Here is a 27,968-nt window from a genome sequence, read left to right as displayed (position 1 = left end):
TAGTTGCCACATGGTTCTCGTTTCCTCTGAGTGGCTTTGCAGCAGTCACAGACTCTCAGCCAACCTACTGCATAAGGTTGTTGTGGTGAGCATAAATTGTTGTGAGCAGGACTGTATAAGCTGCCTGAGGTTATTGCAAGAGGGGGAAGGCAAGAGAGAGATGTAATAAGACTGACAGAATACGCAGAGGAAGAAACTAAGGTGACAAACTGGTGCAGAGACACACATGTATTGGCCTATACTTCCACAGCATACTATGGGGGTTGGTCAGAAATGGCTCTGCATGGAGAGAGCTCCCACACACGATGTTCCCAACGTACACAGAGCACACCATTGCCCACAGTGGGGATCTGTTGCAGGCCTCCGTGCCGGAACTGGACGGTTACTGGGTCCGGTATGGAGACTCAGCACTTCCCGTACGCCAGCCCTTCCCAACCAGGTGTTCTCCAGATGGGCTGAACTACAACTATCTCCATGCTCTGCTAGTATGGCTGGCTAGGGATGATTATCCAAGACGTTATCCAAGACAGTACTAGAGCGAGGGAGCCTGCTCCATGCATAAGGGAGGTTTAGTACAGAAATGGCTGCAGCTGCCCATTTTCATAACTTTGCCTCTAAAGTTTCTTGAAAGAATGGTGTATACATCTGCATATACAATCCTCCAGAAAAGGGAAAAAGCAAACCACCTGTTCTACTCCCAGCTCTTCCCCAGAATTTGTACAGAGTTCTATTTTTCATCTTTTCCCAGTTCTAATCCATTCATCTATGGCATTAGTTTTCTCCCAATCTTTTAAGAACCCTTTCTTTTCAAAGCAAAGCTTTAGCTGGACGGCACTCTACAAATATTTGTCTTTGAATGCTCCTTAACATGTGCATCTATTCATTTTACAACATCCTGCAATATAAACACACCATCAATTGTGCTTGGATGACAGCTAAATATAGCTTGCTACTTTAACACAATACCGAAGAAAATGCCTTGTTCTGTAGCAAAGTGATCACAGGAAAGAGCATTACCGGAGCCAATGCGCCGCTGTAGCATTTCCTGTGCAAATCATGGCCTCATTAAATGTGTCTCAGTGATAGCAAAAATCCTTCCTACTTATTGTAGAAAAAGCAGCCATTGCTGGTTAAAAGAGATGGCCCCAGTACAGGTGTTCTGTATAACTGTGCACTTTCCAATGTCAAAAGTTAATGCAGCAAACAGATTAATGGAGGAAATATTCATGAAGAATGTGCCACCCAGGCACCCTAATTGGAGCGTGGCCCCATTGCTAGATAGCGAGTGATACAAGACATAGGAAATTCACACTCATGCCACACTTGAATATTCTAAAATTGTCAAAATGACATGCAAACAGTGAGACTGACTGTTGCAATAAGGCCTATCACTTAAAGAGAAGAGGAATGAAGAGGCTGCTTTGGGAACCTACCCAGTGCCACTTCACACTTAGTTGTCACAGTACACCAAAGGGGTGCTCTGCCCCCTACTTTTGCTAAACTCTTTCCTCCCTACAGAAAAGCATTGTTTTTATGTCCCTTTTGCAGGAAAGGAAGACTTTTCAAGTGGCCTCTGACTTGTGGTGACCCTATGTGTGAAATCCCTCCAAAATGTCCTCTCCAGGACAGCCTTTCCCAGCTCTTATAAATGCTGGAGAGATGACGAAATGTAATTCACACGACCCCAGGCGTACTTGGGTATTGTGGCCCAAGTCGCCCAGGTTTCTGCCCAGACCTTACAGCTCCTGCATGTCCTTCTGGATACATCTGTCTTCATTAAATTTGGGGAAGGATTTCACTGGGATAGCCTTATGAGATGACCATGCATGAGATGGCCAGGCAAATTCTCCATTGTTTGCTCAGTGGAGAATGCCTAAAACAGACAGGAGTCATTTCTAAGAGAGAGAAAGATTTGATACGGTTGCTTTCAGCTCCACTATTTGGGCCTGCAGAGTCCCTTAAGGGGCTAGACAAGGAGCAAGGCCTGGCACTGTGTATGTAGGGCTGTACCAACATTTTTTATCTCCCCACCCAACCATTTGAGGTGGGGAGGGTCAAAAATTTATATAAAAATTGTAGGAAAGGTATGAAAGTTTCCTGAGAAACCTTCAGATCTTAGGCACTTTCCCTGTGGTTCTGCGATGTTGAGCGGTACATGTTTGTGTTGTTTTCTTTTTAATTATTTATTTGGGTATTTTTACCCAATCCATTATGTTGTGGGTCCCTGGACGGCTTACAAGTCAAAATCCAATAAATACATATATACCCAAATAATACAAAATAATCCACAAGTGAGCATAAAAATAGTTAAAATATTATGGAAATTATGGAAAAATAAAAAGGTCTTGACCTGGCGCCGAAAAGCATATAATGTCAGCGGCAGGCAGACCTCTCTGGGGAGCGCATTCCATAGCCAGGGTGCCACCACAGAGAAGACCCTCCTCTGAGTATGTTCTCTCCTAAGCTCCTTCAGTGGGTATTTCAGCTTGGTCAGCTGTTGGCACCGCCGCCAGTACAGGAGTTATGCCAGCCCACATGCACAGCTCTGCTGCACAGCTTTTAAAAGGGACAGGAGACCTTCCTCTTTTGCTCTGGATCACCAGCTCTCTCTCAAAACAGAGGAAGAGAAGGACAGCTTTGCAAGGCTTCCCCCAAAACATATGTCATTTCAATCAACTCGATCCATCATTTTGGATGCAGGAGTATCTGAAATTCTGAATGGGTATCCCGGGCCTACTGGCTGCAGATATGCTCCCTATGCCCCACCAGGTTGAGAAAAGGAATACAGGGGTATCCAGTGAGTTGCAAGATCAGGGAAGTTGCCTTCCCTATGATCAGTTCCTCCAGCTGACCCAGCTGACCCAGCAATGGGTACTACAGAAAGGAGATGTTATCTCTGCAGTGGAGGCAACCAGTTAAAACCATGCTATAGCAGCAGCATTTTGCTTTCTAAAACTTCTTTTTTTCCTTCCCCCCACCCTCCTTTGGCCATCTGTTGCTGTAACAACAGCCAAAGAAAATAACAAGTATGTAAATATGTACTTGTTGCTTGCTCTTGTCTATTTGCCCCTAAAATTAGAAGAGAAGGCTCCAGACCGAGGGCACATACTCAAACCCATCTTTACAGAGTCTCATGCAAAACATGGCACACAGAAATCTTTTAATGTTTCCCCTTCAAAAGCAAAGTAAAGGCTCAGACTGGTGCTAACCCTTTCCTCTTGACTTGGTTTCTGATGAAAATAATTTACCCTCCCAATGCTTCTTATTGTTCCACAAAGGGGGCAAGATATGGAGAACTCTCTCAAGTTTCCCCTGTGGGTTTAAAAAAGAAACAGCTCACAGGGTGAGTTTTAAGTTGAACATTGGCCATTCAAAATGGATGCATTTGTTATACCATTACTGGGCAATTTCTAGCACATGGAACTAGTCCAGTCCATCATGCAGCAGGCCCCCACGTTTTTAGACCCCTGGACAGATTTGGGAATTTGAGACTCTTTTATCGGTGTCCATGGACTTCATGGCTAGTCAAAAGTGAGCTAAAGAGGTGCAGTGAAGGAGAGCAGCCAGATGCTGGAAGGGAGATGGAAACAGAAAGGCAAGGGGTGATGAGAAGGAAAGAACAGGAGGTTGCCCAGAGAGACAGTCAAGCCATGGCAGGCAGAGAAAGAATGAGGCTAGAGAAGAGAAGAAAAAAGAGAAGAGGAGAAGAGAAGAGAGGAGAGGAGAGGAGAGAAAGGAGACTGCACTAACATTTTCCAAGCTTGTTTATTGTAAAAAATCAGCAGTCAGGGAGTGGAGAACATTGTGGGCCCTGCTGGAAGTTCACACAGGTGCAATGGCTCCTCTCTTTGCCACATTGGAGACCCCTGTGATGGGGTTCCCTCTGTGGGTGCTTCCTCAAGCATTTCCCCTGTCCCAAAGGCTACCAGAATGGTTGGAAAGAAGGAAGGAGGAGGATCTCTCCATTATTGCTGATCTACAGTGAGAGATCACCATAGAATTTCCCAGTAAGCAGTGCACAGGTGGATCTCCTCGCCTCTGAGCAAGAATTCTCCAGGGAGAGTCGTGGTTGTGCACTCACCCAGGAGCTGGAGGAGCTCCTACAAGCACCAGAGGAGAACTGGGAAGACCATCCTGTGAATTCTCTCCCTGGGAACAGAATGACACCAGCATGGCCCCGTCCTTTGCCATTGAATACGCAGCCTTTGTCCTTTGGGCCAGCAGAGGTCTAGGCAGGGGGACATCTGGTCCCTCACTCAAATTCAGTCGGCCACACTTCACTTACCCACCCATCAAGGAGCAGATGACAGAATGGCCATCAGTAAACACAAATCAGATTAAGCAAAATACATACATCCCAGACCAGTACTAAAGGATCAGCTATGGCTGGTTTTGAATTTCCATAAATGAGATTTCAGCTTCAGCCCTTGTCTTCCCAATAAGGAATCCAGAAATGCTCTCTTGCAAAGCCCCTCATCTACAAGGGGATCTTCTGAAATCCAAGATTCACGAAACAAGTGAAATGCACTAATTATGTTAGATTGACTTGACTGATTTTTATTTGGAATATTGTATGTGGGATGGTTTCCTTGCTTTATTCTTCCTCCCTCCACTCCATCAGCTTCTTTTTATATTTGAACTGCATTGTTTTAGAAAGGGATGTCTAGCTAAACCATTCTCCATATGCAAAACTGCCTAGTTGCTAAGCTACCCTTTGTATTCTGGGGATATTTAATAAGGTTTGATTAAATTCTGTTTCTTCTGGGCTTTGGGAAAGTACATTCAAAATGCTTTCATTGGTATTTTTCCCTATGGGGGGCTTGGAAATTCTCTACCAGCTGACAGACAAGGGTGTATCAGGAGCTTTAACATGATTAGCAGTAGCCTATCAAGAATTCATCCTTGGCAAAGCATTGTAAAGAAGGTCTGGTAGGTGGGCAAACCCAACCCCACCCATATTAACATGGTTTTGTCTAATATTTCAGGATTATAAATATTTCAAATTTGGGTATTTGTATAGTTCAATATGTTTTTATATCAAAATCACCTTTTTCCAAATAGTTCCTTGGAGCACAGGTGTCCATTAATTCCTCTGATCACTCATATTTAAATGAAAATAGAGAGGAAAAATCAAGAATCACCACTCAGCATAGGCTGATATATTCAAAACAGGGCTACAAAAGTCAGTTGATTCATTGGTTACCACAGCAGACCTATCTCACTTACTTCAGAGTAAGTACCACTGGATTAAATAGATCTTATTTCTCAGTTGCCATGTAGCAATGCACCATAAGTGAAAATAAACCAAAAGCTTTTGCTTGGCCATCCCCAGTTCATCAACTAGCTCAAGTGAGAGTACAACCCATAGAATCCTGCCCTGAGTGACTTACAGTATATTCTTTTATAACAGTCCTGATGAGAACATAACATTGTCCAGGTAGATCACATCCCATAGGCAAAGATTAGACCCTGTTTCGATATTATTATGCTGTGAAGCTACTTTTTGACAGGTCGAATATTCAGATAGATTTGTTCTAAATAAGTAAGAGGCCAAAGGAAGAAGAATTGCTGGCCACTAGGTCTCCTCTTGCTTGACTCACCTTTAGGAAGCGTTTGTGATGATATTTTCCCAGGCACAGCTAGGCTATCCTTGGCACAACCTAACAAAGATGCTTCTTCATTCAAAGAAATCTGAACGGCAAATTCGGGTTTGCAGACACCATGCTCCATGGTTTCATTACAGTCTGTCACCAAGTGATCTGTACCTTCCGTATCACCAGAGACAGTTGAAAGTTGATTGCCTGCTTCTTCCCCAGTGGAAGAGCTGTTAACAATGTCAAGCCACGATTGTCTCTCTGGATACATGACTTTGGACAATGAGGAAGAAGAAGGTCCTTGAGACATCGAAGTGCTTTCTGGTGAGGATAAAGAACATGACACTTCACTTGATACATGCGACGTCAAGGAAGGTTCTTGCTGTTCCTGTTTTCCAGAATAAATAAGGCAGAGGGAGAAAAGATCAAGTCACAGGTAACGCCACACATGATCAAGGGTCAGCAAATTCCCAATCATGCTACTCATCTGTTTGCTGTCTGGAACTCAGCCTCACTAGATGGTACATGAGTGAGTGTCTAAAAAAGTGATCACGTTCTACCAAGTTAATAAATAATATCCAAAGTGGAGATTCTAAGAGTTCTCTCCCCAGGACAGATGCAGGTTAGGATGCCCTGCTCTGATTTCACCACCCTGGCCTTGGGATTCTGCCTTTTAGGCCTGCCTTTTACAGTGTCCAAAAAGTTTACTGACAGGAAGTCCTATCCATCAGTATTCCGCACAACCAGTAGTTGTACCATTCCAAATATAAAGCAAAACAAGGTGAGTAGTGGCACTTTCTTCATTCTTCTAACACATATTTACGCGTAATGCTCCATCCCTCTTCCTCTCAAGTTTCCTCCTTCTGAATTTGGAAACTCCTGTCCTCATATAGCCATACTTGCCTATTCTGCTGAGCCCTGTTAACTGGCTCAAATAATAAAGCTGTCTCGATAAAATGACTCCTCGGAGCACTTCTGTTATTTGTGATTGCCATTTTATCTCTGCCAGGTATTTCTACCAACAGCTAGATAAAGAGACAGAGATTCAACAGGTGATGCTCCTCTGCATATCAATACTGGAGAAACCATCTCCTGTTAAGTCCCTGTCATGGAACATTAAAGGAAAACCTTTCCAGCTCCCCAAGGCCTGCTTCTGCAAGAAAGCCTGGAAAGGATCTCTGCCTTAGTCATCTAGATCAGGGATCCTCAAACTTTTTAACCAGGGGACCAGTTAAAAGGAGTCAGTGCTAGGAGCAGGCCGGAAAGGTGGTGCCGGTGGGGCATGCGGGCCGGTGCGTGGGCCGGCACAGGGGCAGGGATGGGGCGCATGCATGCTGAGGCAGGGGCAGGGCGCGCGGCAAGGCGTGGGCGGGTGCGCAGGGTGAGGAGAGGCAAGGTGGGGGCAGGCATGCGCCACGATGCAGCGGCAGGCGTGTGATGCAGCGGGTTGCTCACTTGGAGATCATTTTCTCCTAGCGAGTCCAAAACGACCTCCTCGCAAGCAAACCACCGCCTCCCCACGCAGGGGAGGACCCATGATCTAGATAGAGAACAACATCAGCAACAACAACAACATTCGGATTTTTAGCAACTAAATCAAAACATCAATAGAATAGAAATTGTAAACTCAGGATTTTTATTAGGTCTGCAATATTAAGCGTACTTGCCTAGATGTAAAATTTTTAAATCGATGCATGTACATGTTTAGGATTGGATCATAAAAATACATGCATTACTGTGTAAGAGGGTTTAATAAAATCTTCCCCAGCCTAGTGCCCTTCTGGTGTTTTGGATTATGACTCCCAACATTCCTGACCATTGGATATACTAGTTTGTGCTGTCAGGAGCAAAAAATTCAAAATATCTAGAAGGCATCAAGTTGGGATAGGCTGGATTTATGTGTAAAATACATCTTTTCCCTGTCATAACATCTACTTAGAATCTTCAGTGCTTACGTTCTAGCGCTGCCACCGAGTTAATCTCTCAGAAGCAGAACAGAAGCACTCACTCTGGGGTGGAAATAATTTGCATTATGAGATCTGCTGAACAATAAGTGTGTGAGCTTGTGTGAAGAAAACTTCAGTTCATTGAAAACAGAGTTTCGAGCTCACTAACCAGAACAGGCCAATATGATCAGGTGATACCAGTCCATTTCTAAGCCCAATGCAAAGTCTTGGTGGTGACCTTTAAATTCCTAAATGACTTGAGACCAGACTATCAAAAAGCATGTGGCTTTCTTTAGACACCTGCTCAGATTCCTAGGCCACCTTTGGAAGCCCTCCTCTGCCTGTCCCAGTTGAAGGAAGTCAGACATATGGCCACAAGAAGAAAAGTCTTCTTAGTCATGGCACCCCACTTCTGAACTACATTTCTCTGGTGCCTAAGTTATCTGTCTGGATGCCTAGCAAAGACCTTTCTTTTCTCCCAGGCATTTTAGTTATCTTTTTATATGCTATTTCTATACTACTCAATTGGCGAAGCTCTGTGGGCAGTTCAGAACAGTTCATAAAACAGTACAATGAAATGCCATAAAAATTTCCAAATTACAGCATAAAAGCAGATAAAATGCGTTGATTTGGTTTATAGTACAAATTAGCCATATTTGTATCAAAATATGAATGAAACTAAATTCTCACTCATGCATACCAACGTGAATATCTGATATTTAAGGATCTCATCTATGGCACAGTCCTACTTTAACAAAAGCTATGTGTTTTGTCTTGCTTTTGAAACCAGCATAACTTTTGTGGCAGTACCTTCCTCCAAGTACCAACTCCAAGGGAAGTACAGAGGATGGCGGCATGGGGGAGGTCTTTCTCGGTGGTGCCCCCCACATTACGGAATAACCATGCCATTGCCTGACTGGTACTGAATTTGTCATCTTTCAGTGCCAGGTTAAGACAGCCCTCTATGTCCGAGCTTTTAAAGACCTATCTGAACACCCAGGGGTTTGAGGAATTGCCCATCCGATGTCTCTTTGACATTGTTTGGTTTAAACTGTTTTAAATCTTTAAACCTTTAACATGTTTTTGATTGTATATATTGCATTGTATTTTAATGTCTGCTTGTATTTTAATATTTGTCTTGCACAATTATTTCTATTTTATATCTGTTTTATGGAATGTTGTAAACCACCCAAAAAGCTTTGACTGTGGGCCAGTATAGAAATTAATAATAATAATACCCACTGATTGAAAACAAATAGCTGAAAATGACCCAGATACCAAGCAACTTCTGTGCAGGTCTGCATAAAGCAGGGTTCCTTCCTAGGTGCATGTACTTGGCTATTTAAGGGTGCATTTCTGTTGTTCACACTTCAAACACTTGTCTCGGAAGACAGCACTGCACCAAAGTGGAGCACCTCTTAGAGCACTGAGCAACATACAAGACACACATGAATTAGCAGTGAAATGCTGATCATCTGCCTTGACCAGAAGACCAGAAGTAGAAATGAAGTTCTAGAGAATGAGAGCACAAAGGAACGTTGTCTTTGAATGAAAATTAGATTCTCCAGCCAAATACAGCAAGTCAGTTCAAGAGCATTAAATATCCGTGAATGTTAACACCAGTCAGACAAATGGTCAAAAAAGGTGCTTTTGCATCCTTGCATCTACAAGGATACACTACACTTTCTGTCCCATGGACATTTCTTTTTTAAACCCTTCAAACTGAGGACTGAGCAGTTTTCCATGTTGTTTTAATTCAACAAACCAAATAAACAGAAAAGGCTGGAAGTGAATATGATTATTCAGCATGATTTTATTTCTTAAAAAGGTATATGCTTATCTTTCTAGTTGCTTGATAACTTCCCATCTATCAATTAACATCCAGGGAAGAACACTATAAAATGCAGACTAGCAGATGAAAATGATTCCTCTGGAGATTAATGGGTCCTCGGAGGACTATTTCTGATTGCAGTTTCAGACATGATACATCTTGACAGCCCCTTTCAAAATCTCTGTAAGTTTTTCCCACAACATAGCTAATCTTCCAAATATATTAATTCAACCAAACAGGAAGAAGTTTGCAGATAAACTTTGTCTTTGTTGAAGCAACCCTTTTCGGCTTTTTCTCTCTCCAGAAGTTATAATTAACATCACTTTCTCAAGCCATCTGGCTGGTGGCTAAGCACAGAGAAGCACATTTACCCTTAGGATAATTATCCAGTAATTATCCAATAAAATGATCCTGCTGTGGTTAATACCCTTCTTCCTGTGTAGTGTTTTGCACATTTGAAATACAGAGGAGAAGACCAAGACCAAACAATCCATAAGGGCAAAAGGATGTCGAAAGCAAAAGGCATCTTTGTCTTCCTTCCTTCAGTGTGGTTAAATCTTCCAGCGGGGGTTAGCAACTAGAGGCCCCAGGATCAAATCTGACCCGCTGAGCAATATTAACTGTACCTAAAAGCTTCCAGAAACTGATTGGCAATGTATGAATCAGCACAGAGTGGCAGCAATGGAGGGCAAGTTGCACTTTCTTCCCTCCCCTGTGCATTCTAGCAAGGGGTAGGTAAGTGGAGTGTGTGTGTTTCTGTACATGCACGCACAGGTCCTCTACCCCAGAAGACAACTAATGCAGGCCTCAGCACTGGAAGGCTTGCACCTGTGCTTCACACTGTGTTTCACTCTTACATTTTATAGGACATGCAGATATTTAGCCCCAAAAATCCCGCTGAGGGAGGAAATCTGCTCCTGGGGCACACCTGCTAGAGAAGCAGTTTTCACTGATTTCTCCTTCCCACTGCAGGACATGCCATCCCCTGGAAACCTGGCTTGGGGGGTTGCTGGAATCTGCAGGGCAGGGCAGGAGAAGGATGGGACTGTAGGAGAAAGGGAACATTGGCAAAACAAAAACAAAAAAACTCCCCCACAGAATCCAGAAGTGCCTGCTGGACTCCAGCCCCTTCTGGAAGGAGCTCCTTAATTACATAGTCCTTTACTTTCACATTACTGTAACAGGACTGATAAAATATGTATCTGAATGCCTGATGTACTCCATACTAGAGTTGACTGAAGATGATGGTTCCCTTACCTTACTAAAATAGAAATAAACATTTAGCAAAGGGTATTGGTGGCAACATAAGCCACCATCCGAACAATATAAACCACATTTAGCAATTTGCAAAGCTTGATATAACTGGCAGTGGCTCAGCCATCGCATCCTCCTGCCCCTGCCAGTGCCTGAATTATTTAAAACACCTAGGAGGTGAGTCATTTCAGGATGCAATTCTGTGGTTTAGTAAAAATGGCTGTAAACTGGGCTCACTCAATAGGCTGAGTTATTGTGCAGGATGAATGTGGAGATTCCAGGAAACGCTTTGATTCGGAAGGGTTTCAATAAAGTGAGAATAAAAAAATACTCTCGGGGGTACTGCCGAAAGCATGGGAGCAGCAGCATGCACTAGATTAATTGAAAGCCAGGTGGATTTGGGTACAGCTGCCTCTAATTTGGAAGAAAACTCTTCTTTTGGTGGAAATGCAGGAATCCCAAACAGGATTTATTCGCCAAATGCTGCAGAAAGTTTGTTCCCCAAGCCAGGAATCAAATAAGTCTGCCTGGACATTTCTTTTCACTTGGATCTTAATTCTTACCAGGGAGGCTAGTGATCCTTATGCCATTAGGACTTCTTATCCACAACACCTTTTATTCTCAGCCCTATGGGAGCAACCCATGGCCCTGAATGCCTTCCTCAAAACTTGCTCACCTAACTCCTGCTCAACTCTAGCCTGTTCCTGCTTGTTCCATCCAGGTCTCCAGCCTGACCGTGTTTTTCCAGGTACCTGCATCCATCCTCCCTGACCTTGCTTGCTGCAGAACGTGACTGTCTTTCCCAGACTTGACCTTTGGCCTGTGCGCTACTGGACTGGGTGTCTGCCTAGATCTTATTGTGTTGCTGGCCCTTGATCCCAGATGGTTGTAAGACGGGCCTCTGGCCTTCTAAACCTGGTGCAAGCCTCCACCCAAGCATCTGGTGGTCCCAGCATCTTGTCTGCAGCCACCTGCCATTCACACCATACAGAAGGCAACTTTCAGGAACTTGGAGGACAGGTCTTGCCGCCATATTAGTTTCACTTCCTCCCTAGAGCTGCACACAGTACCCACTACAGAGCTTGTGCAAAGGATTAGGAATGGTATTAGAAGCTTCTGCATGAGAGACAAGTTATACACAGCCCTCAAAAATGTAAGGCATGGGAGACACTGGAGAAGGAATGGATCATTGAAGAAGGATGTCCAAAACTGAGCCAAATCTCTCAGAGGACATTTCTCTGAGAAAGGTTCAGAGATTTTTCTTTTATTTATTGCTGGGTTTTTTTAATGCCCTAGAACTGGAAGGCTACCCTACAGAATTCTTTTTATCAGGTTTCTTTTGTACTGGGCACCTCCTCCAGCCAAACCAAAACACATAGACACAAACACTATGCCCTGAAAGGATGCCACAGGTGGACCGCTGGGAAAGGTGCACATGGTGGCCAGGCTACCTACACAATTGCACTCACAGTGGCAGAGTGAAAGAACAAAAGGCCTTGGGGAGGAGCTAAAGAACCTGCACTGTCGACAACCTCTGCTAATAATGAGATTCAGCTCTGAGAAACTGTTGGTGAACCGTTCTTTGGCAAATTTGGCAAATGGGACCCCCGGCTTCTCTACCACGGTGAAGAATTCCAATGTATGCACAGCTAAAAAATAGAGGAGAGGAACCATCTGGACCTTATGCTGTCAGAGAAGCCTCCTCAGCACTGGACGGGGTGACATCTGAAGGAACCGTTTGCGAAGTGGAAGCAGACTACTAATTACTGTACTACATACCGCATGAAGCTGCAGAGGCTGATCAGAATATGGAGGTGGCGGCATCTCTGCGTTTATTTCGGGATCTTCATGATCACTCTCACTGTAGCATTCTGCAGCAAGAGCACAATGGTTAAAAACACTGCGTTTCATATTTGGACAGCAAAGCGCCCTTCTTCAATATCACCAACGGAAAGCAAAAGGGTTTTGTTCTGTCCAGCCATGCATAGAGAGCAGTCTGTATGCAAAATAAGTATCTTCTGACTTTCCTAAATAGCAAGTTTTCCCTTTTTGCCTTTCACCTCCCTCCCCCACATCAATGAAAAAACAAATCTTTTAAAACCCTCTAAGTGTATTAAGTCTTTTGTGGTAGAAATAGGTTTGCAACTAATGTGGAATGCAATAAAAAGCCATTTTGCATGAATAAATTCTTCTGCATGTAGAACAGTTCTCTCACGACAGGGCTGTTATATTTAGATATCCTATCATTAAATGACTATCATTTTGTCTAGTTCTATGAAAAACAAAATGCATTTATGACCTAGCAAGGAAATTCACCATTTCTATACATCCATGTTCTCTCTCTCAAAGAAATCTAATTAAAGCATTAACAAAATACTGATGAAGTTTTTCCACAGCTAAAGAAATGGTTTACCTAGACAGAGCAGGGCTAGGTGACCTGCTGCCCAGAGCAGTGATGTCCCTTTCCTGGCACCTGCCCAAGTGCCCTACCTGTCCTACCCTTGGAAAAACATTTCCTTACTGGCAGTTTGGATGTAAAACAGGTACATGCTGGTGATGCAAACTGTCCTTTCAGAGGAGGCATGTGTGTTAGGACTCAGACCCACCTCTGGCTTGTACTCAGCTTTTGGGTGGGTTAGTTGTCCTTTGCCTCATGTCCCATACCATACCTTTCATACCATGGCAGCCATTTTGTGCTAGTGCCCACAGCAGGTCCTCAAATTGCCAAATATGCTCAGGCCTCAAAAAGGCTGCCTGGCCCTGCCCAATGGGTGACTATCCACTCTATGTCTAGGTCATTAAGGCCTTTCCTCATTTATTTCATTGGCAGAATGTAATGAGCCCTCAGAAGGTTTAGCCAAATGAAAACTCGCTGCCTCTAGTGCTGGCCACTTTCCGCTTGTGCTCCCTGCACCCGGATTCTTCTTTGCACTGGCTCTTTCCTACCTGGCTTGATGCATTCTTTTTCTTTACTTTAAGAGGAACATGTAGCTCTAGTCACTTGCTTTCCCCATGAAGGAAATACCCAAGTCGTGTAGCCTTTTCATTTCCTCCTTTGGTACACCGCTAGATTTAGCCATTTTCTCTGGTTATGCTTTGCTGTAGTGCATTTGGCTGGTGCATTTGTGTATGCAGCAAATATAAGGGTATCAAAATTTGGAGGATAGAAAAGGCACAAAAACTTCACATGTGGAAGAAAGTGAACATCATTCCGGGGCAAATCTCAGAATTAAGCCCCACATTCATAATGGATTTCAGAGGTGGAGAACTTTTTCTGGACTGGAGTACTTCCCAGGTGGCACGTGCCAGCAGTGGGCATGTGCAGAGCCTGATGTGCAGAGCTGGGGATGCATTTTCCCCACTACTGAAAGAGGGTTCCCTTCACAGTGCTGATCAGGCAAAAGATCTTATCTCAGATCTGTAGCTGTTCTGAGATAAGAGCTTTTGCCTGAGGAAGAAGCTGGTGGAAGAATCTGGCAGGCCATATTTGATCCTCAAGCCGGGGTTCCCCATATGTGCTTTAGTTGAATGCTAGCAAGTAATTTTGCAAGTAAATTCCACATTGTGAGCAAAGGACAGACCAGGTGCAATATGAAAGTGGCAAATACCCTTCACTTTCTCAAAGTCTGTGGCCTACCATGCCAGTGATTACAATAATTAAACCAAGGTAAACTATTAGAAATGGCTTGATACTTAAGCTTTAGGCAGTGTGTTATTACCTCTTACAATATCCTCTAAATATTTCAAATCAATCAAAGGAACATCTGCACATTTTGACCCCTCCAAGATGTTTTCACAAGGATCATCCAGGAAATAAGGTCTGGTATGGTAATTACAACCACACACAAAATCAGGCAACCAGTGAGAGGCAACCAGTGAGAGAGCCCCGGTTCGGAGATATGCCAAACTTCCAATGCAAGTGCAACCTTTGCTTCATTCCAGTGCATTCAAAGAAAACAGTAGATGTGATGAGTTTGGGTGATGTGCTTTTGCACAAGCAAAAGCTGCTGCTCACATATTCTGAACAGGCAAAAGTCACCACAGGAGACAGAAGTGAAGAGGCTATCAGAATAGAATAACAGCTGCCAATTAGCAGCTCAGGTATGCATAGAAGCATTGGAAGCAGGTTTCCCACAAAGTCAGGCCATGGATTCCTCTAGCCCAAGATTGTCACCATGGACTGGCAGAGTGGAATTCTCTTAAGGCAGCATACAAGGTAATAAGCACACAAAGTGGATACTATAAAATATTAATAAAATATATTCAATAAAATCCATTCAAAATTACCAATAAAAATCAATAAAACAAAATGCACCAATAAAAAAATCAAGAGACCAACATTACAGTATTTTGTCCTACTGCATTATATACAAGAGGTCAGCATTATATCCTAAAATAGGTATTTTTGTACATTTTCTTTATTTGATAGCAATACTTCTATATGGCTTATTATAAAAACATCTCTGAATACTTTTAGCTGCATTTTATAAGTCTTTGCTACAGCTTTGAGCCACAATCATTTGTCAAGCACAAACCCTGAGAGATAACTGCACTCCCATCCACATAATTGACAAGAAATGTGATTTGTTTCATCTACTTGATTTTTGTCTTTTGTACTTGATGTATTTGTCTGTCTGCCCAGTAAGTCAGTCCTTGTGCTGAACTGCATGTTGGACAATGAAGTGGATAAACATATTGGGTTACTCTTGAGATGGGGAAGGGGCCATCTTAGGGAGTTGATGGTTGGTGGATACTTAGCATATTGCTCTACGTTAAAATGCAAATACAATTTTACAGGAAAATAAAACCATGGACCTAATGAAATCCTGGAGCATCCCTTGGTCTGACTTCCATGTTCACAGTGCAAAATTCATGATCTGGGAATCAACGCAACATTGCCATTGTCTCCAGACTATTATTATCTAAATCCAATCCAATCTCTTCCAAAACTATTTAGAATCCTGCCATTCTCTGGAGCACATTTAATGGCATATAGTTTATCCCACCTTGGGTAAAAAGGGACAGAGAGTGAGACAGAGAAAGAGCAACAAAGATTCCAGTGAAACACTTAACATACCTTCTTCGTTCTTTTTATTGGCTTGTATGTCAAGGACAGCCAAGCCTAGTTTATTTAGCCACCTGCAATCGAAAGGAAAGCACATGCATTGGTACAGACCAGAATATACAAAATTGGGTTAGAACTATATAAATAGAAGACCTGCCAAAGAATTTAATGAACAATGGAAAGCTTATTATGAGCAATTTAACTAATATTCAAGAAAACAGAATTTGTAAAAAGTAATTTTACTTCAATGCTAAAGTTATATTATCTTAAATTAATTAGATAAATTAGATCAGTCTGTATAAGAACCTTGATTAAGAATTGATTGGCCTAAGTGAGACTATAGGAGATAGAAATTTTTGTGTTTTTTTTTGTGAATTTCTTTGATATTGAAACTTTCTGGTACATTTGTGTAATATCCCTTTGTATCTTATATATATATACACACACACACACATACACATACTTATGCATATATATATATTCTATTTCTTTTTTATTTGTAACCTATTGCTTTTGAATGAAAATAAATAAATAAAAGAGTTTAAAAATGGGTTAAAACATCCTTGCAAACGGTACGCATAGGTCACCTGCAAACGTTTCCTTAAACTAAGAATGGAGCTATTAGTACAAGAAGTGAAGTACTCGAGCCCATGAACCAGAAATAGTCCCCATTTCAGTTAATCAGCTAAGCGAGAAGCGGGAAGGACACTTATTGGCACCGCCACCCTCTTATGCCTCTTATGTGCCATGCAGCTCAGCAGACGCCCCCAAGCACAGTCGTCATGGCATGTTGCGCATTCAATGTATTGTTTGCCTTTCCTGACCATTCAGCGTGTTCACCCAGCCTCCCTTTGGCACGCAGCACCCTCCAGGCCAGGATCCTTCCATTAGCTGCTTGCTGTACAGCAGAGCAATCTATCGCGAAAGCTCAGCGAAGCAGGAACCTGTATAAATGAACTGATGCAGCAGTGGGAAGATCTTTTCTGGAGAAAGATGAGAGACAGCAGTTTTCCCAAGTGGGAAAGGGGGAGCAAGGGAAGCAAGCTTCATCAGGAGCTGACATGTCATGATGGAAGAGCTGCCTCTTTGCCACTGCTCCTAGCGACTCATAAATGCAAGGAGGAGAAGCTTAACCCTCCCCTCCCCTCCCCAAGGTCTTCCTTTCCCCCAAGAGGAAAACCACTTCACCTGCCCAGTCACTGGCAGGGGGCTGCCAAAGCCGTCTGCCACTCAAGAGGAAGCTGATCTGGGTGGCAAAGCAAGGACAGGCTGCTCCAGATGGCCAGCCCCACACTGAAGAGGTGAATTGGCTCCTGCTTCCTTACTGTTTCCTGAGTTGTGGGGCAAGGAGGGGAGGTTCAGCCTGTCCCCTGCCCCCTCCACACACAAGCTTCTTCCTCCCCACTGCTCAGAAAACAGCTGCACGGTGGTGACGGGAAGCTCCGTGTGAGAGAGAATGGCTGTGTGGCTGCAGGTCAGGGACAACCCTTCCCGTTTTAAATTTGGCTCTGCCCATTCGGGACAAACAGCCCCCATGTTATTAGCCAAGAGGCTATATAGTCCTCTGGCCAAAATGTAACCCCCTCCTCTGGACTAATGTCTGTGACAACAAGCAAGGAAAGAACAGTCAAAGGGGTGGTTGCTCTTGGACGACAGAAACAGGTGAAGGTTGGATGTTTGCCTTTGCTTACCTATTCATTTCTTCTCCGTTTTCAGCTGCAAAATAAAATGTCTTGATCTGTGGATGAGTGATCTTCATGGCGCTTGAAAGAAGCAAGGTAAAGTACATATAATTACATTTATGGAAAAATGAGCATTTTGCCACATTTTTCAGAATAATGCAAGGTAATCTGTCTAAGATCATTAAAGACCATGAACTCACAACAGAAATCACTGGTCCCAGGGCAAGATGCCAGACCTTGCAATAAATCTAAATACCAATTGTTACAATAATAAACTCCAGTGAGGGAATAAGTAGACCCAGTGGAGCTATTCACAGCATCCAGGGCATGCTGCATCATCAGACGTTGCCTGTGTGATCTCCTGCATTGTCCGAAAGCCACTGCTGTTGGTCAACAAGTCTGTCTTTAAGACAAGACTAAAAGGGCACAAATCAGACCATCAGGAATAAGGACTTCAGGAAGCCTGCCCACAAACAGGCTTCAGCATCTCTGAACATATTGCCATAGACCTTCAGCAAGAAACTGAAACCAGGGGCTGGCTTGGACTGTAAGGTCACAGAACTAGAGATGATAAAGGAATTTGCTAACCAGCAAGGGAAGTCTCATGCCACGTTTGAGCAACAATGGAAGTGGCTTAAACAATTTTGGAGTGACCAGAAATCATAATGCTTGGTAGGCTATTTTTTGTTTTATAAGGAAGGGGAAATGCTAGTATAAATTGACTGCTTGGTTTCCTGTTGTTATTCTCTTTTTTCCCCTCTGGAAACATCTCAATTATTAATACAAAAGATATAAATAAGGAAAAGCCTGCTGGCCTTCACACATGAGTTCAAACAAGATGGAAGGCTTGTCTTCCTAAAGCCTGCAGCATCCCAATGCCAAATGCCATTCATTTCCTTTGGAAGCAAAACAACACCGGGTCACCATCACATTTTCATGGACTTGCAATCGCAGTTCAAGCTCCGATCAGTCACCATGTGCCCAATGCCTGATGCAAGCAGTCAGCTTGAAATGTTGCAGTGGGGGAAAGCTGCCTCCTTCGCACTCTGCAGGAAAGTTTCACAGAAGCATCTGCGGGAAACTGGGCGCTAGACTGAAAGGATGATTTGCATCATCCAGCAGGGCTCTTCTTATATTCTCAGTTTGGTTTACGTTTTACTTTTCATCTTCTCAAAGCTCCACAAAAAGTGATAGACTTACTACTTTTTCTTGCATTCTGTTGCTTGATCCACTGTGAAGTTTGGAAGGCTGAGGAATCCTTCAGCTTTCTCTGCCTATGACCAAAAAAGGAACCAACATTAAAGCATGTCACTGGGGGCTGTGAATGGACCGAACTTCTGGTAAATTTTCTTATTATAAGAAGTATTTCTATCTACTTGACAGCTATACTGTAATGCAAGGACGAGGCATCACAACCCCACTCTAAACACATAGAAGTTCAGTGCATTGTTATCTCAGCAGCCACACACTTCATTGGATTCTGAACTTTTGCAAACGCTAAATGTTCAGTGCACTGCTGGCTGCAGAACTTCAACAACTGAGTTTGTGATGAAACAAAACTAAAAAAGTGTTTATTTTAAAACATGTTCCTCCTCCCTTCCCTCCAAAAAGCTCTAGGCAGTTTACAGGAAGTCCACAGAGTAACAAATAGAATTATCTTCCCATTTAAAACATAACACAGAGAAGCAGAAACAGAAACCACAATCCAGTAGTCCAAACATAAAGTAATAGAAACAGATTTAAACAAGAAACTGAGATGGCACAGTGAGTATCTTCACCAGCTTCTAGGAGCTCAGTAACGGAGGAGGTGCGGCAGCTCTGCCTCGGAAGAGAATGCTGACAGCTAAGCATGACTGCCAAATGGCCTTCTGCCTTTTACTGGTTTCTTAAGTTACATATGAATGAACTCTTGGGAAAGTCAAAGCTGTGTTTCTGTGTGACTTGCGTCCCTACTGTGCAGAGAGCTGGTCACTCAGTTGCTGCAAAGTGGCTCTCGGGGGCATGTTATTGGTAGCCTGGCGTACCAAAAGTCCTGCACCTCGGGGACAGCGCCAGCTCCAGCACCTCAATGGCCTCCTCCCTCAGCAGCTCCATCTTCTCACCAGCATGGTCACCGTGCCATTGTTCTTCCCCCTCCTCTCTTGTCCATCACAAGGAATGTCCAATTTCTGAATTTTAACGCTTTCTGCTGCCAAGAGTGTAAACTGTGACCTGGATAAATCCCTCAGATATTTTTCTCACTTCATGCAGAAAGAACTGGTAAGAGCTCCTTGCAGTGGAGGATGGGAAACCTCTCAATTTGCCAGCTGAGACTGTTTCTTCTTTAAGCATTTCAGTCTTCTAGCCAGGCTTCAGTGTTGCTTTTTCCTTCTTTTTGTCTATAGGCCAACTGTTCACCACCTTTATCATAGAGAAGCCTCTTAAGACGATTCCCATGTAAAAGAGGGGCAGGAAAGTTATTACCCTCCAGATTTGGACTCCAGTTCCCACAGTCCCTGACCATTGGCCATTACTGCAGGGGCATATGGAAGAGGAGGTCCAAAATACCTGGAGAACACCATCTTGCTTATTCTTGTTGCAGAATCCTTCTGAGCTCCCTCCATAATGTATTGTGTGAGGCATCAGACCCTTCTTCCATGCTGGATGAAGCATTTCCATCCAAGTGTCAGCCACGGCTAAGAACGTAGCTGGAGCACTCCTAGAAGAATGGCCCAGTGAGCTGCACTGTGTGAAAGCAGCAGATGTTACAAGGTTCCCTTTTGTGATCAGGGCTGTGGGTAAATCGACTCTCAATTCACGGTTGCTTTGAATCACCTGCATAAGGAATGCAGCAATGTGTTGCACACCCACAAAATGGATTCCTCACACATCCCTGTCCAGACAAGATCATTTTCTATATATAACCCTCCCGTGTTTCCTCACTGCTTCTTCTATCTTTTTTCTAGCAATGGAAAAATATCTCAAGTGAATCTTCCTTTCTTGAGAGAGTGTGGAATTCATTCTTGTGAGCCCAGACCAGAGTTCTCCTTCAGTACAAGATCTTGTTCCATGAATCCAAATGTTTGTACATTAGGAAGCTGAGGAAAGCAACCACGAAGGTACTGGATCATTCAGGAGTTAAACCAACCAACTCAGTCTGTGCCACATGGCTTGGCAGCTGCCGCATGCCCTGCAGCACTCAATCAATTTTGAACTTACAGCATATTCATAATACATCAATCCATAATACATATGGTGAAGGTGAGTGTCATAAATGGATGCATTTCAATCAACGTGCCAATACCTTTCCCTTACTAGAAAAATGATCTATTAAGAAGGAAACGATGGGATAGGTGTGCGGTGCCTTGGAAATGCGGCACTGAACACCCTCTGTCCAGAAGTACCCTTGACCTTCCTTTATGAACACGCCGGTCCAGCTGGGTCTTCCCCCACCCACCCCTGCTTCTCCCTGTCAGCATCCCGCGAGAGGATTGTTCATCCTGAGTTTGGACAAGTGTGTGTGGTGGGAAGGCAAAGTGTTGGCTGAATCCATTTCAAAGCCTAACTAATACTTATTTTCTCCCAAAGCACACTGATAGATGAACACACACCACACCAGCCTGCTGTTGCTATGTTACACTCCTCTGCTTCTCTGGGCAACTAAAGATGTTGCTGAAAGATTAGCAGAATTCTTGCTTCCTAAAAATATGGTCTGCCGCCACAGAGACATATGCAAAGCAAGCAAGACAATGGGAAGATGAACATCATTGCTTTGAATGGGGTCCCTGCCTCCGCAGACACGCCAGAGCATCGCCTCCGGACTCTCCACTTATAATCCGAGCTGTGCATTCAAGTGCACAAGGGGCTGTCCCAGAGCCCCATCAAAACAGTCAGTGCCAGCCACCCCCACGGTCCCAAAACCACAGAAAGCTGCAGGTGGATAAGTGATGTCGGTGAACTTTTGTCTGCAGAGGAAGACTTTTGAATGCTTAAACTAGAGGTGAAGATGGTCAGTTTAAGATGGCCAAAGAGCGTGAATATAAAACAATGCTGGGATGCTCCAATTCCGACCGGAGTTAACCAGAGTATAGGCTTTATAGGAAGCCTATAAAGTGGGGCATATAGAAGGGGTAGGGAAACCCCTTTGAAAGGGGACCCCTTCTGATATTTTGGCTGCACCTCCCAGCATGCTGCACCAGCGGCTATGCTGGACGGGGCTGATAGCCGCTGTAAGCCACAAGGCTCCCACAACTTGCATGGAGTGACAGCTTTCTTCGACAGTCCCCAGAATCTGGCATTCAGCCTGAAAGCTAGGTAGATCAGAGCCGTGCTGAAAATTCATTCCATGTTTGCAACCATTCTCTTTCTTTTTGAAAGCATGCTTTTGAGGATTCTCAAAAGGATCCTCATTGCTTTTGAGAAAAGGTTCAAAGCGGGGTAATGGCGAAGTTCTGATGGGCATGGCTGCTGGCTTAGTTATAGGGGCCCAATGCGTATGCATGGATATCCTGTATTTCATTTTACATTCATCTCTTCTACAGTCTACTCTGCTGCTGTCTCAGCTGCCCCATTTCAACTGATGCCCAAGGGGAGATACGATGAGTCAATTCTTCTTGTTCAGATTGGCAACAGCCAGGCAGCGGCACTGCAGAGCGAGGCAGAGATGTGTGTATCTTTTCTTTCTACTGCACAGCACCCTTTGCCAATTTGCAAGGTAACACAAGCTCTACAGGACCACCCAAAGCAATTCAAAAGGCATTCTAAAATGCCCTAAGAACAAAGCAGGACCCCTCTCTGAATATGGAAGCTTTATCGGGCAATCATGGCTCATGCACAGACTTCAGATGTTGGATCTAGAAACATCTCTCTATGGCTGCGAGGTTTTACTGCACCTTTTACTTCTATTTCATACTTTAGTTCTAAACTTTTAAATGTTATGTTGCATGTTGTGGTTTTAATTGTTGTGAGCCATCCAGAGAGGTTTGACTATTGGGTGGTGTAGAAATATAACAAATATAGAATACAAATCCCAACACTGGCCATGTCATAACTGGAAGGTCCAACACATTTTGGAGCATTTAAACCGCTGGAAAAAAATATTTGGCAAGCAACTGATAGTCACACAAAAGAAAAGACATACACATGACCACAAACATCAATGACTCCCATGGCTCTTAGAGCTTTCTGCAAAATCTGTCGTCTGCCTCCGGCACCCAGGGACCATGTAACAGACTTCTTTGTTTATCACCTCAATGGCAGGTGCAACATCTAATCTGGAAGTGAAACCCCAAATGTAGCTTCATTTCAAAGCACCCAAAGAATCTGCTACATAGGGAGGGTAGGGTGACCATGTGCCCTCTTTTTCAGAGGACAGACTTCTATCTGAAGGGCTACCAAGCGCCCTCTACTTTAAGGGGTCCTCTCTTTAAAGAGTCCATGTCCACTATAAAGAACCACCCAAAGGGTGAGCCAGAGCCAAAGGCATCAGCATCACCTGGATAGCAGCATCTGAGCAGGGTGCATGGACTATGCTGAAGTGTCCTGCATCTCCATTTAAATTGTAACCATTCTGTTTAAATTTGCATGTGTATGGATATATACTAATTTTATGCAAATTAGTTTTTTTCCCTTTTTTTGTCCTCTTTTCTCTTGTTGTGTCTCCACTTTTCAGCAATTCATAATATAGGAAGTTCTAGGCTGAGATAGATTTTGGGATTCTCTGTTGACTCACAAGTTACATTGTTTCCTGCATATCCAGGTAGCTGTGGCAAAACATTTTCCTTTCCACACTTAGTAAGCTTGCGATCCTTGAATGCAAGAGATGTGCACATGACTGGAAGGTTATTTAAGTTCATATCCATATTTTGTGCTGGATATTGGAGACCTTGAGGTCAGCCAACTGAAGAAAGAAATTCACTCTTTCCCTGGTGTGAGAGACAAGGCAATTTTGCTCGTGCAGTATATGCCCAAAGCAAAAGGTATGTTTCAATTCACAGGTTTAGCTTTTGCTGAGATCTGCCTGTACCGTGTAGCTTGCACCTTGCATATAGACAGTACTGTGTGGAGAGGATTTTGTAAAAAGCAAAGCCTCATTTGTGGATCTGAGCAGACCAGAGGCCCTGTAATGGACAAGAGATCCTCACTGATCTTGGTAGTCATGTCAAAAATTGTTGGACATGATCCTGCAATAAATTTAAGAACAGCAATTCAAATTTAAGAGGAAGCTAGCAATTAACCAGCAGACCCAAAGTAACAATGCAATTCTCATTCATCACCACATGGACTCAACCACAGCCTTGCCTTAATTGCAGCAAAAGGAATAAACGCAACTGGTCTCATCTGCATTTCAAGAATGCTGGTCCCCAAATACCATGATGAGCTGGATCACTCATATGACCCTTATTATGTAGCATACAAGCACATAATAATGGAATATAACAATACTGTCCATCATAGAAACTGATAACCTGCACTGGGGTAGGGCAGCTCAGACAACAGGAGTGGTGGAGAAATTTGTTCAGTATCCCATGTAAATGCAAACTGATCTAATTTCATATTTTAGTTCATGTGAACCGAAACACAGTCATTCTTCAACAATTCGCACTTTTCTACAATAGAGTCCCCCCACTAAAAAAGCACCCAAAACCACTTGTATTAGACAAAATACTGTAAAATACACATTATATTAGGAAAATTGCTTGCAAAAATATGTTCATTAAAGATGTATGTGTGCAAAAGATGCTTATTGATTTTCATGCAAACTTTAAAGACAATCTCAACGTTCAGGACAAACTGAATTTAAAATTGGAAAAATGAGAAAATAGCAGAAAGCAGACTTGGCACATTTCTTCATCCCTGTTGGGTATAAGCAGAACCATCTTAGTGCCAAATCCTGCTGGGGGTCCAGAAGGATACTATATTTGGCTTTATTAAAAGTAGTTGCTCAGAGGGCCAGGATAAACAAGATGGTTACACTTTCTCTGTCTGACTATACCAATCTCCTTTGTAGCCGGGCTCAGATCAAGAAACTGAAATGGATTAAAATATCCAGCGTCATCCAAGGGGACCAGTCTAAAATTAGTTATACTGGACTGGCCCAAGAAGGATTTCTTTAACAAAAGTATGCCTTCCTTCAATGGGAATGAGCCAGCTGTTTCTTTCAAAGAGACATCCCTGACTAGGCTGCCCCATTTCTCTTGGCTACATGTGATTATTACCCGCAAGGGACAAGGGGCGAAGACACACATGGATAATGTGGGCAGTTTCAAGAACTCTGTCCATTAACTGTAACAAATGAATCTCATCCATGCAGGAAGCCAACCAGGAACACTTTTGGCATAAGTTTCATAACTAATGCAGCATTCAAGCCAGACTTATTTTTTATCTACAAAGGGTTTTACAAGCAGATCACAGAATCGGATTGTGGTTCCTCCTGCTCATACGGAGTCCAGCCATTCAGATTATAGCACATATTTAGCCTGTTAAAGCACATACACACACACACACACACACACCTTGTTCCAGATGGTACTGCACAGCTGCAACCAAGGAAGCAAAATAAGATTTTCCAACACAGTCAAATTGTCTACCTAATCCAGAAGTTTTGTATGGCTTAAACAGAATAGCTAGCAAAGGGCTTGGGATCTACAATGATATTTCTGTACTGCAGCAAAACGACAACACTGTGACCTGCCTGCTGAATCCAAAACAGGTAACAGGGTTAGCTGGATTGACAGTCAATGAAATCAGAAGCAAAAGAGCCAGAAGTTTTCTCAGGCAGGCTGGCTGGACGCAATGAATACAACTGACTTATGCAGACCTCCTGCTACCTGATACCATTCAGATGTTTTGGACTACAAGTTCTATCAATCCCTGCCAGCATGACCACTGGTCAGTGGGCTGCAGTACAAAACATTGGAAAGATACCAGGTTGGCAAAGGCTGTCTCATGCATTCTTAGATAATTGTTCAGTACAGCTAATGTTTTCAATATAGGAGAGTTTTTAAAAAAAGAAAGAAACCTAAAATAACTCCCGCACAAGTTTAATTCTGCCCCTTCCTTGTGACTGCATAGCCAATGGTGATATTGCCTAGTGGGGTGTGCACTTCATGTCATTTCCCTACACAAATTCGGTCAACATGCTTACCAGTTGATTGCTGTACCAATACAATGATGAAGCCTTCAGCACACACCAGAACTTTTTCCATTTGTTGCCGATAAAGCTTCCTTTCCCCTTTTTCTTGTAGAGCCATCCCTGGCAATCTGCTAGTCCCAAGTCCTTACACGAGATTCTTCGGCGGCTCATGACATAAATTCCTGTGGCATTAGAGACAAGAGCTACTTAAAAACACAGATGCACACACCATGTACAAAGCTACCAGGTCCCCCCCACCCTTTCAAATATAATCCTTCATCCTTCCAATACCATTAAGGTCAGCAAAGTTAAATCAATCAAAATGAAGCCTTTAGGAATCCCATCATGATAGAGAACATCCTTTTAGTGAATCAAAATTAAACCAGTTACTGGATATTACACTTAAAGTAACTGTATATTTTTTAAGTCTTCAGCCAGTGTAGCTCTATAAAACTGGTCAGAAAGATCTTTTTTGTGCCACAGTTAGAACAGATCAACACTGAATAAAGCAAAACAGCCCCTCTCTTTCTCTCTCTCACTCGCTCTCATTCTCTGTCCCCACTTCTCTCTCTCTCTCTCTCTCTCTCACATACATGCACTGCAATACTGACATACCAAAACAGCTTAGAACAACTGAAGAGCCTGTCATTGTTTTTCTACGCAGAATAATTGGAGGCAAAACTGAGCAGAAGAATATGAGCTGTCCACCACCAACAACTAAATAACCTCCACTCTGCGAGAGCACAGGGACACAATAAGCAGAAACAGGAACAAAAGGAAGCTTTCAGTACCTTGATTTTTCTTCCTTGTCCTCTGACGCAAAGGAACCTGCAAGAGATGCAGGAAGGAAAGAAAAAAGGAAATTTCAAGACTGTGTTGCAACATGTGTAGAAAAGGGAGGGGGCTCTGGAGAGGGCGGTGGCGGCGGCGGCAGCATCTCAGCACAGAGTGGAATCTTTCAAACCCACCCACATGGCTAATGGGGAAGCAAGTAGCTGAAGCATAAAGAGCTGTAATTAGAATCGATTCATATGATGCTCCATGAGAAAATTCAGCAGTCCTTTGCCTCTGTCACAAAAGCTTCCTCTTTTGCACCCACAGGCAGTTACGCTATGCAACAGGAACTCAGTGTGTAAACTTTAACCAAAAATAACATATACAAAAAGTAAAATAAGATTAGGCTTCCTTGAACTGTATGATCTTATAGAATCGTAGAATAGTAGAGTTGGAAGGGGCCAGGAAGGCCATCGAGTCCAACCCCCTGCCATTGCAGGACACCACGTTACACCATCCCACTCAGATGGCCATCCAGTTTCTGTTTTAATGTCTCCTAGAAGGGTGCACAGTATTCACGGGATGAAAAGATGCCCATTAGTCATTGATTGATGGATCATTTCTTTGGCATCCCCCGGCGGATGCCACTTCCAAACTAGCCTGCAAAGAGCCAGAGAGTTGAGGGAAGGAGAAGCTTGTAGGAAGTGTAGAGCACAGCCTAGCCAGTGTCATCCCACTGAAATCAATAACGGTTCAGTGTCAAGCCACATATGCACCTACGTCTCAACGTGGCTTCCTTGGTGGTTACCGGCAGCTGCACATATGCAACATGTCTGCAGTGGAAACTGTTGGGCTTTCAGGGATACTAGTTTTTCACAGATGCAGATCAGTGCCTGATGTTGCATTCTCCCAGTGAAGACTGAGCACCGCATGTTTACCTGCTTCCCTGCCTTTGAATTCCTGAAGGTCACTGAGGGGCAGCTACGACTTCCCGGTGTGGCTTCTGTGAAAATGGTTGTGAAGAGACAAGGGGACACTACTGCACCTCCCAAGCAAAAATGGGGAAGTCTGTGTCTAAGATGAAACAGCTCTCATTCAGCAGCCCTCCCGCCTGACTGACATTCACTCTTCTTACGATTATGGCAGAAGGGGCTCTCCTGACCTTCCATTCTTCTCCTGATGGACTTCACATCTCTTCACTATAGGCCTTTTTAAACCGATTCCTCCCATACCTAACCATTCATTGTCCACTCGCATGTGTCTCTGCTCACCAGCTTACTTTAGGCTGTTAATTTCTCTGGTCCCCAGAACCACTTGTCAGCTGTCTTCAACTCAGATCTTCACCCCAAGCTGCAATCCACATCACCAGCCATGTACACATGTTGTACCAGTCTTGTGATCCGTGCAGCCCGTATCCAAATTGAAGCTCTTTGCATCCTGAGGAATTCTGGAAAGTGGGCCGATCAGGATGTAGCAAATTATGGATGCTCACCAAGTGATTCAGAAGAAGAGTTCAACATACATGAGAGCTACTGGAAAGGTTAGCCTGAGTGTGAAAGCAGTGGCTGGCCACAAAGAGATATAGTTAGTTTGAGTGGGATGGTGTAACCTGGTGTCGTGCAACCCAATGGCCTTCATGGCCCCTTCCAACTCTACTATCCTATGCTTCTATGAGCTGATTTGAACACATAAGCATTGTTTTGTGAATT

At 43.5% G+C, this 27,968-nt stretch overlaps 1 protein-coding gene across 4 annotated transcripts in view; it reads right to left on the bottom strand.

The window, feature by feature from the left end:
- The window catches only part of IPCEF1 (interaction protein for cytohesin exchange factors 1), an 87,526-nt gene that overhangs the window by 1,327 nt on the left and 58,231 nt on the right, over positions 1-27,968 (bottom strand). For 3 of the 4 annotated variants that reach the window (XM_044422497.1, XM_044422492.1, XM_044422506.1), the window contains exons 3-9: positions 26,277-26,313; positions 25,498-25,667; positions 18,573-18,646; positions 17,382-17,453; positions 15,703-15,764; positions 12,405-12,496; positions 5,601-5,982 (exon numbers count right to left, since the gene is read on the bottom strand). In XM_044422497.1, coding sequence (XP_044278432.1) covers positions 5,601-5,982; positions 12,405-12,496; positions 15,703-15,764; positions 17,382-17,453; positions 18,573-18,646; positions 25,498-25,667; positions 26,277-26,313 — 889 coding nt within the window. Of the gene's footprint in view, positions 1-5,600; positions 5,983-12,404; positions 12,497-15,702; positions 15,765-17,381; positions 17,454-18,572; positions 18,647-25,497; positions 25,668-26,100; positions 26,214-26,276; positions 26,314-27,968 lie in introns of those variants that run through there. The other variant, XM_044422514.1, reaches the window with a different exon arrangement.

Source organism: Varanus komodoensis, unplaced genomic scaffold (genome assembly GCF_004798865.1).
Source record: "Varanus komodoensis strain SLA01 unplaced genomic scaffold, ASM479886v1 scaffold1, whole genome shotgun sequence".
Taxonomy (NCBI): domain Eukaryota; kingdom Metazoa; phylum Chordata; class Lepidosauria; order Squamata; family Varanidae; genus Varanus; species Varanus komodoensis.
Note: the sequence above shows the minus strand (reverse complement) of the source record. Positions and strands in the feature narration are given on the sequence as shown.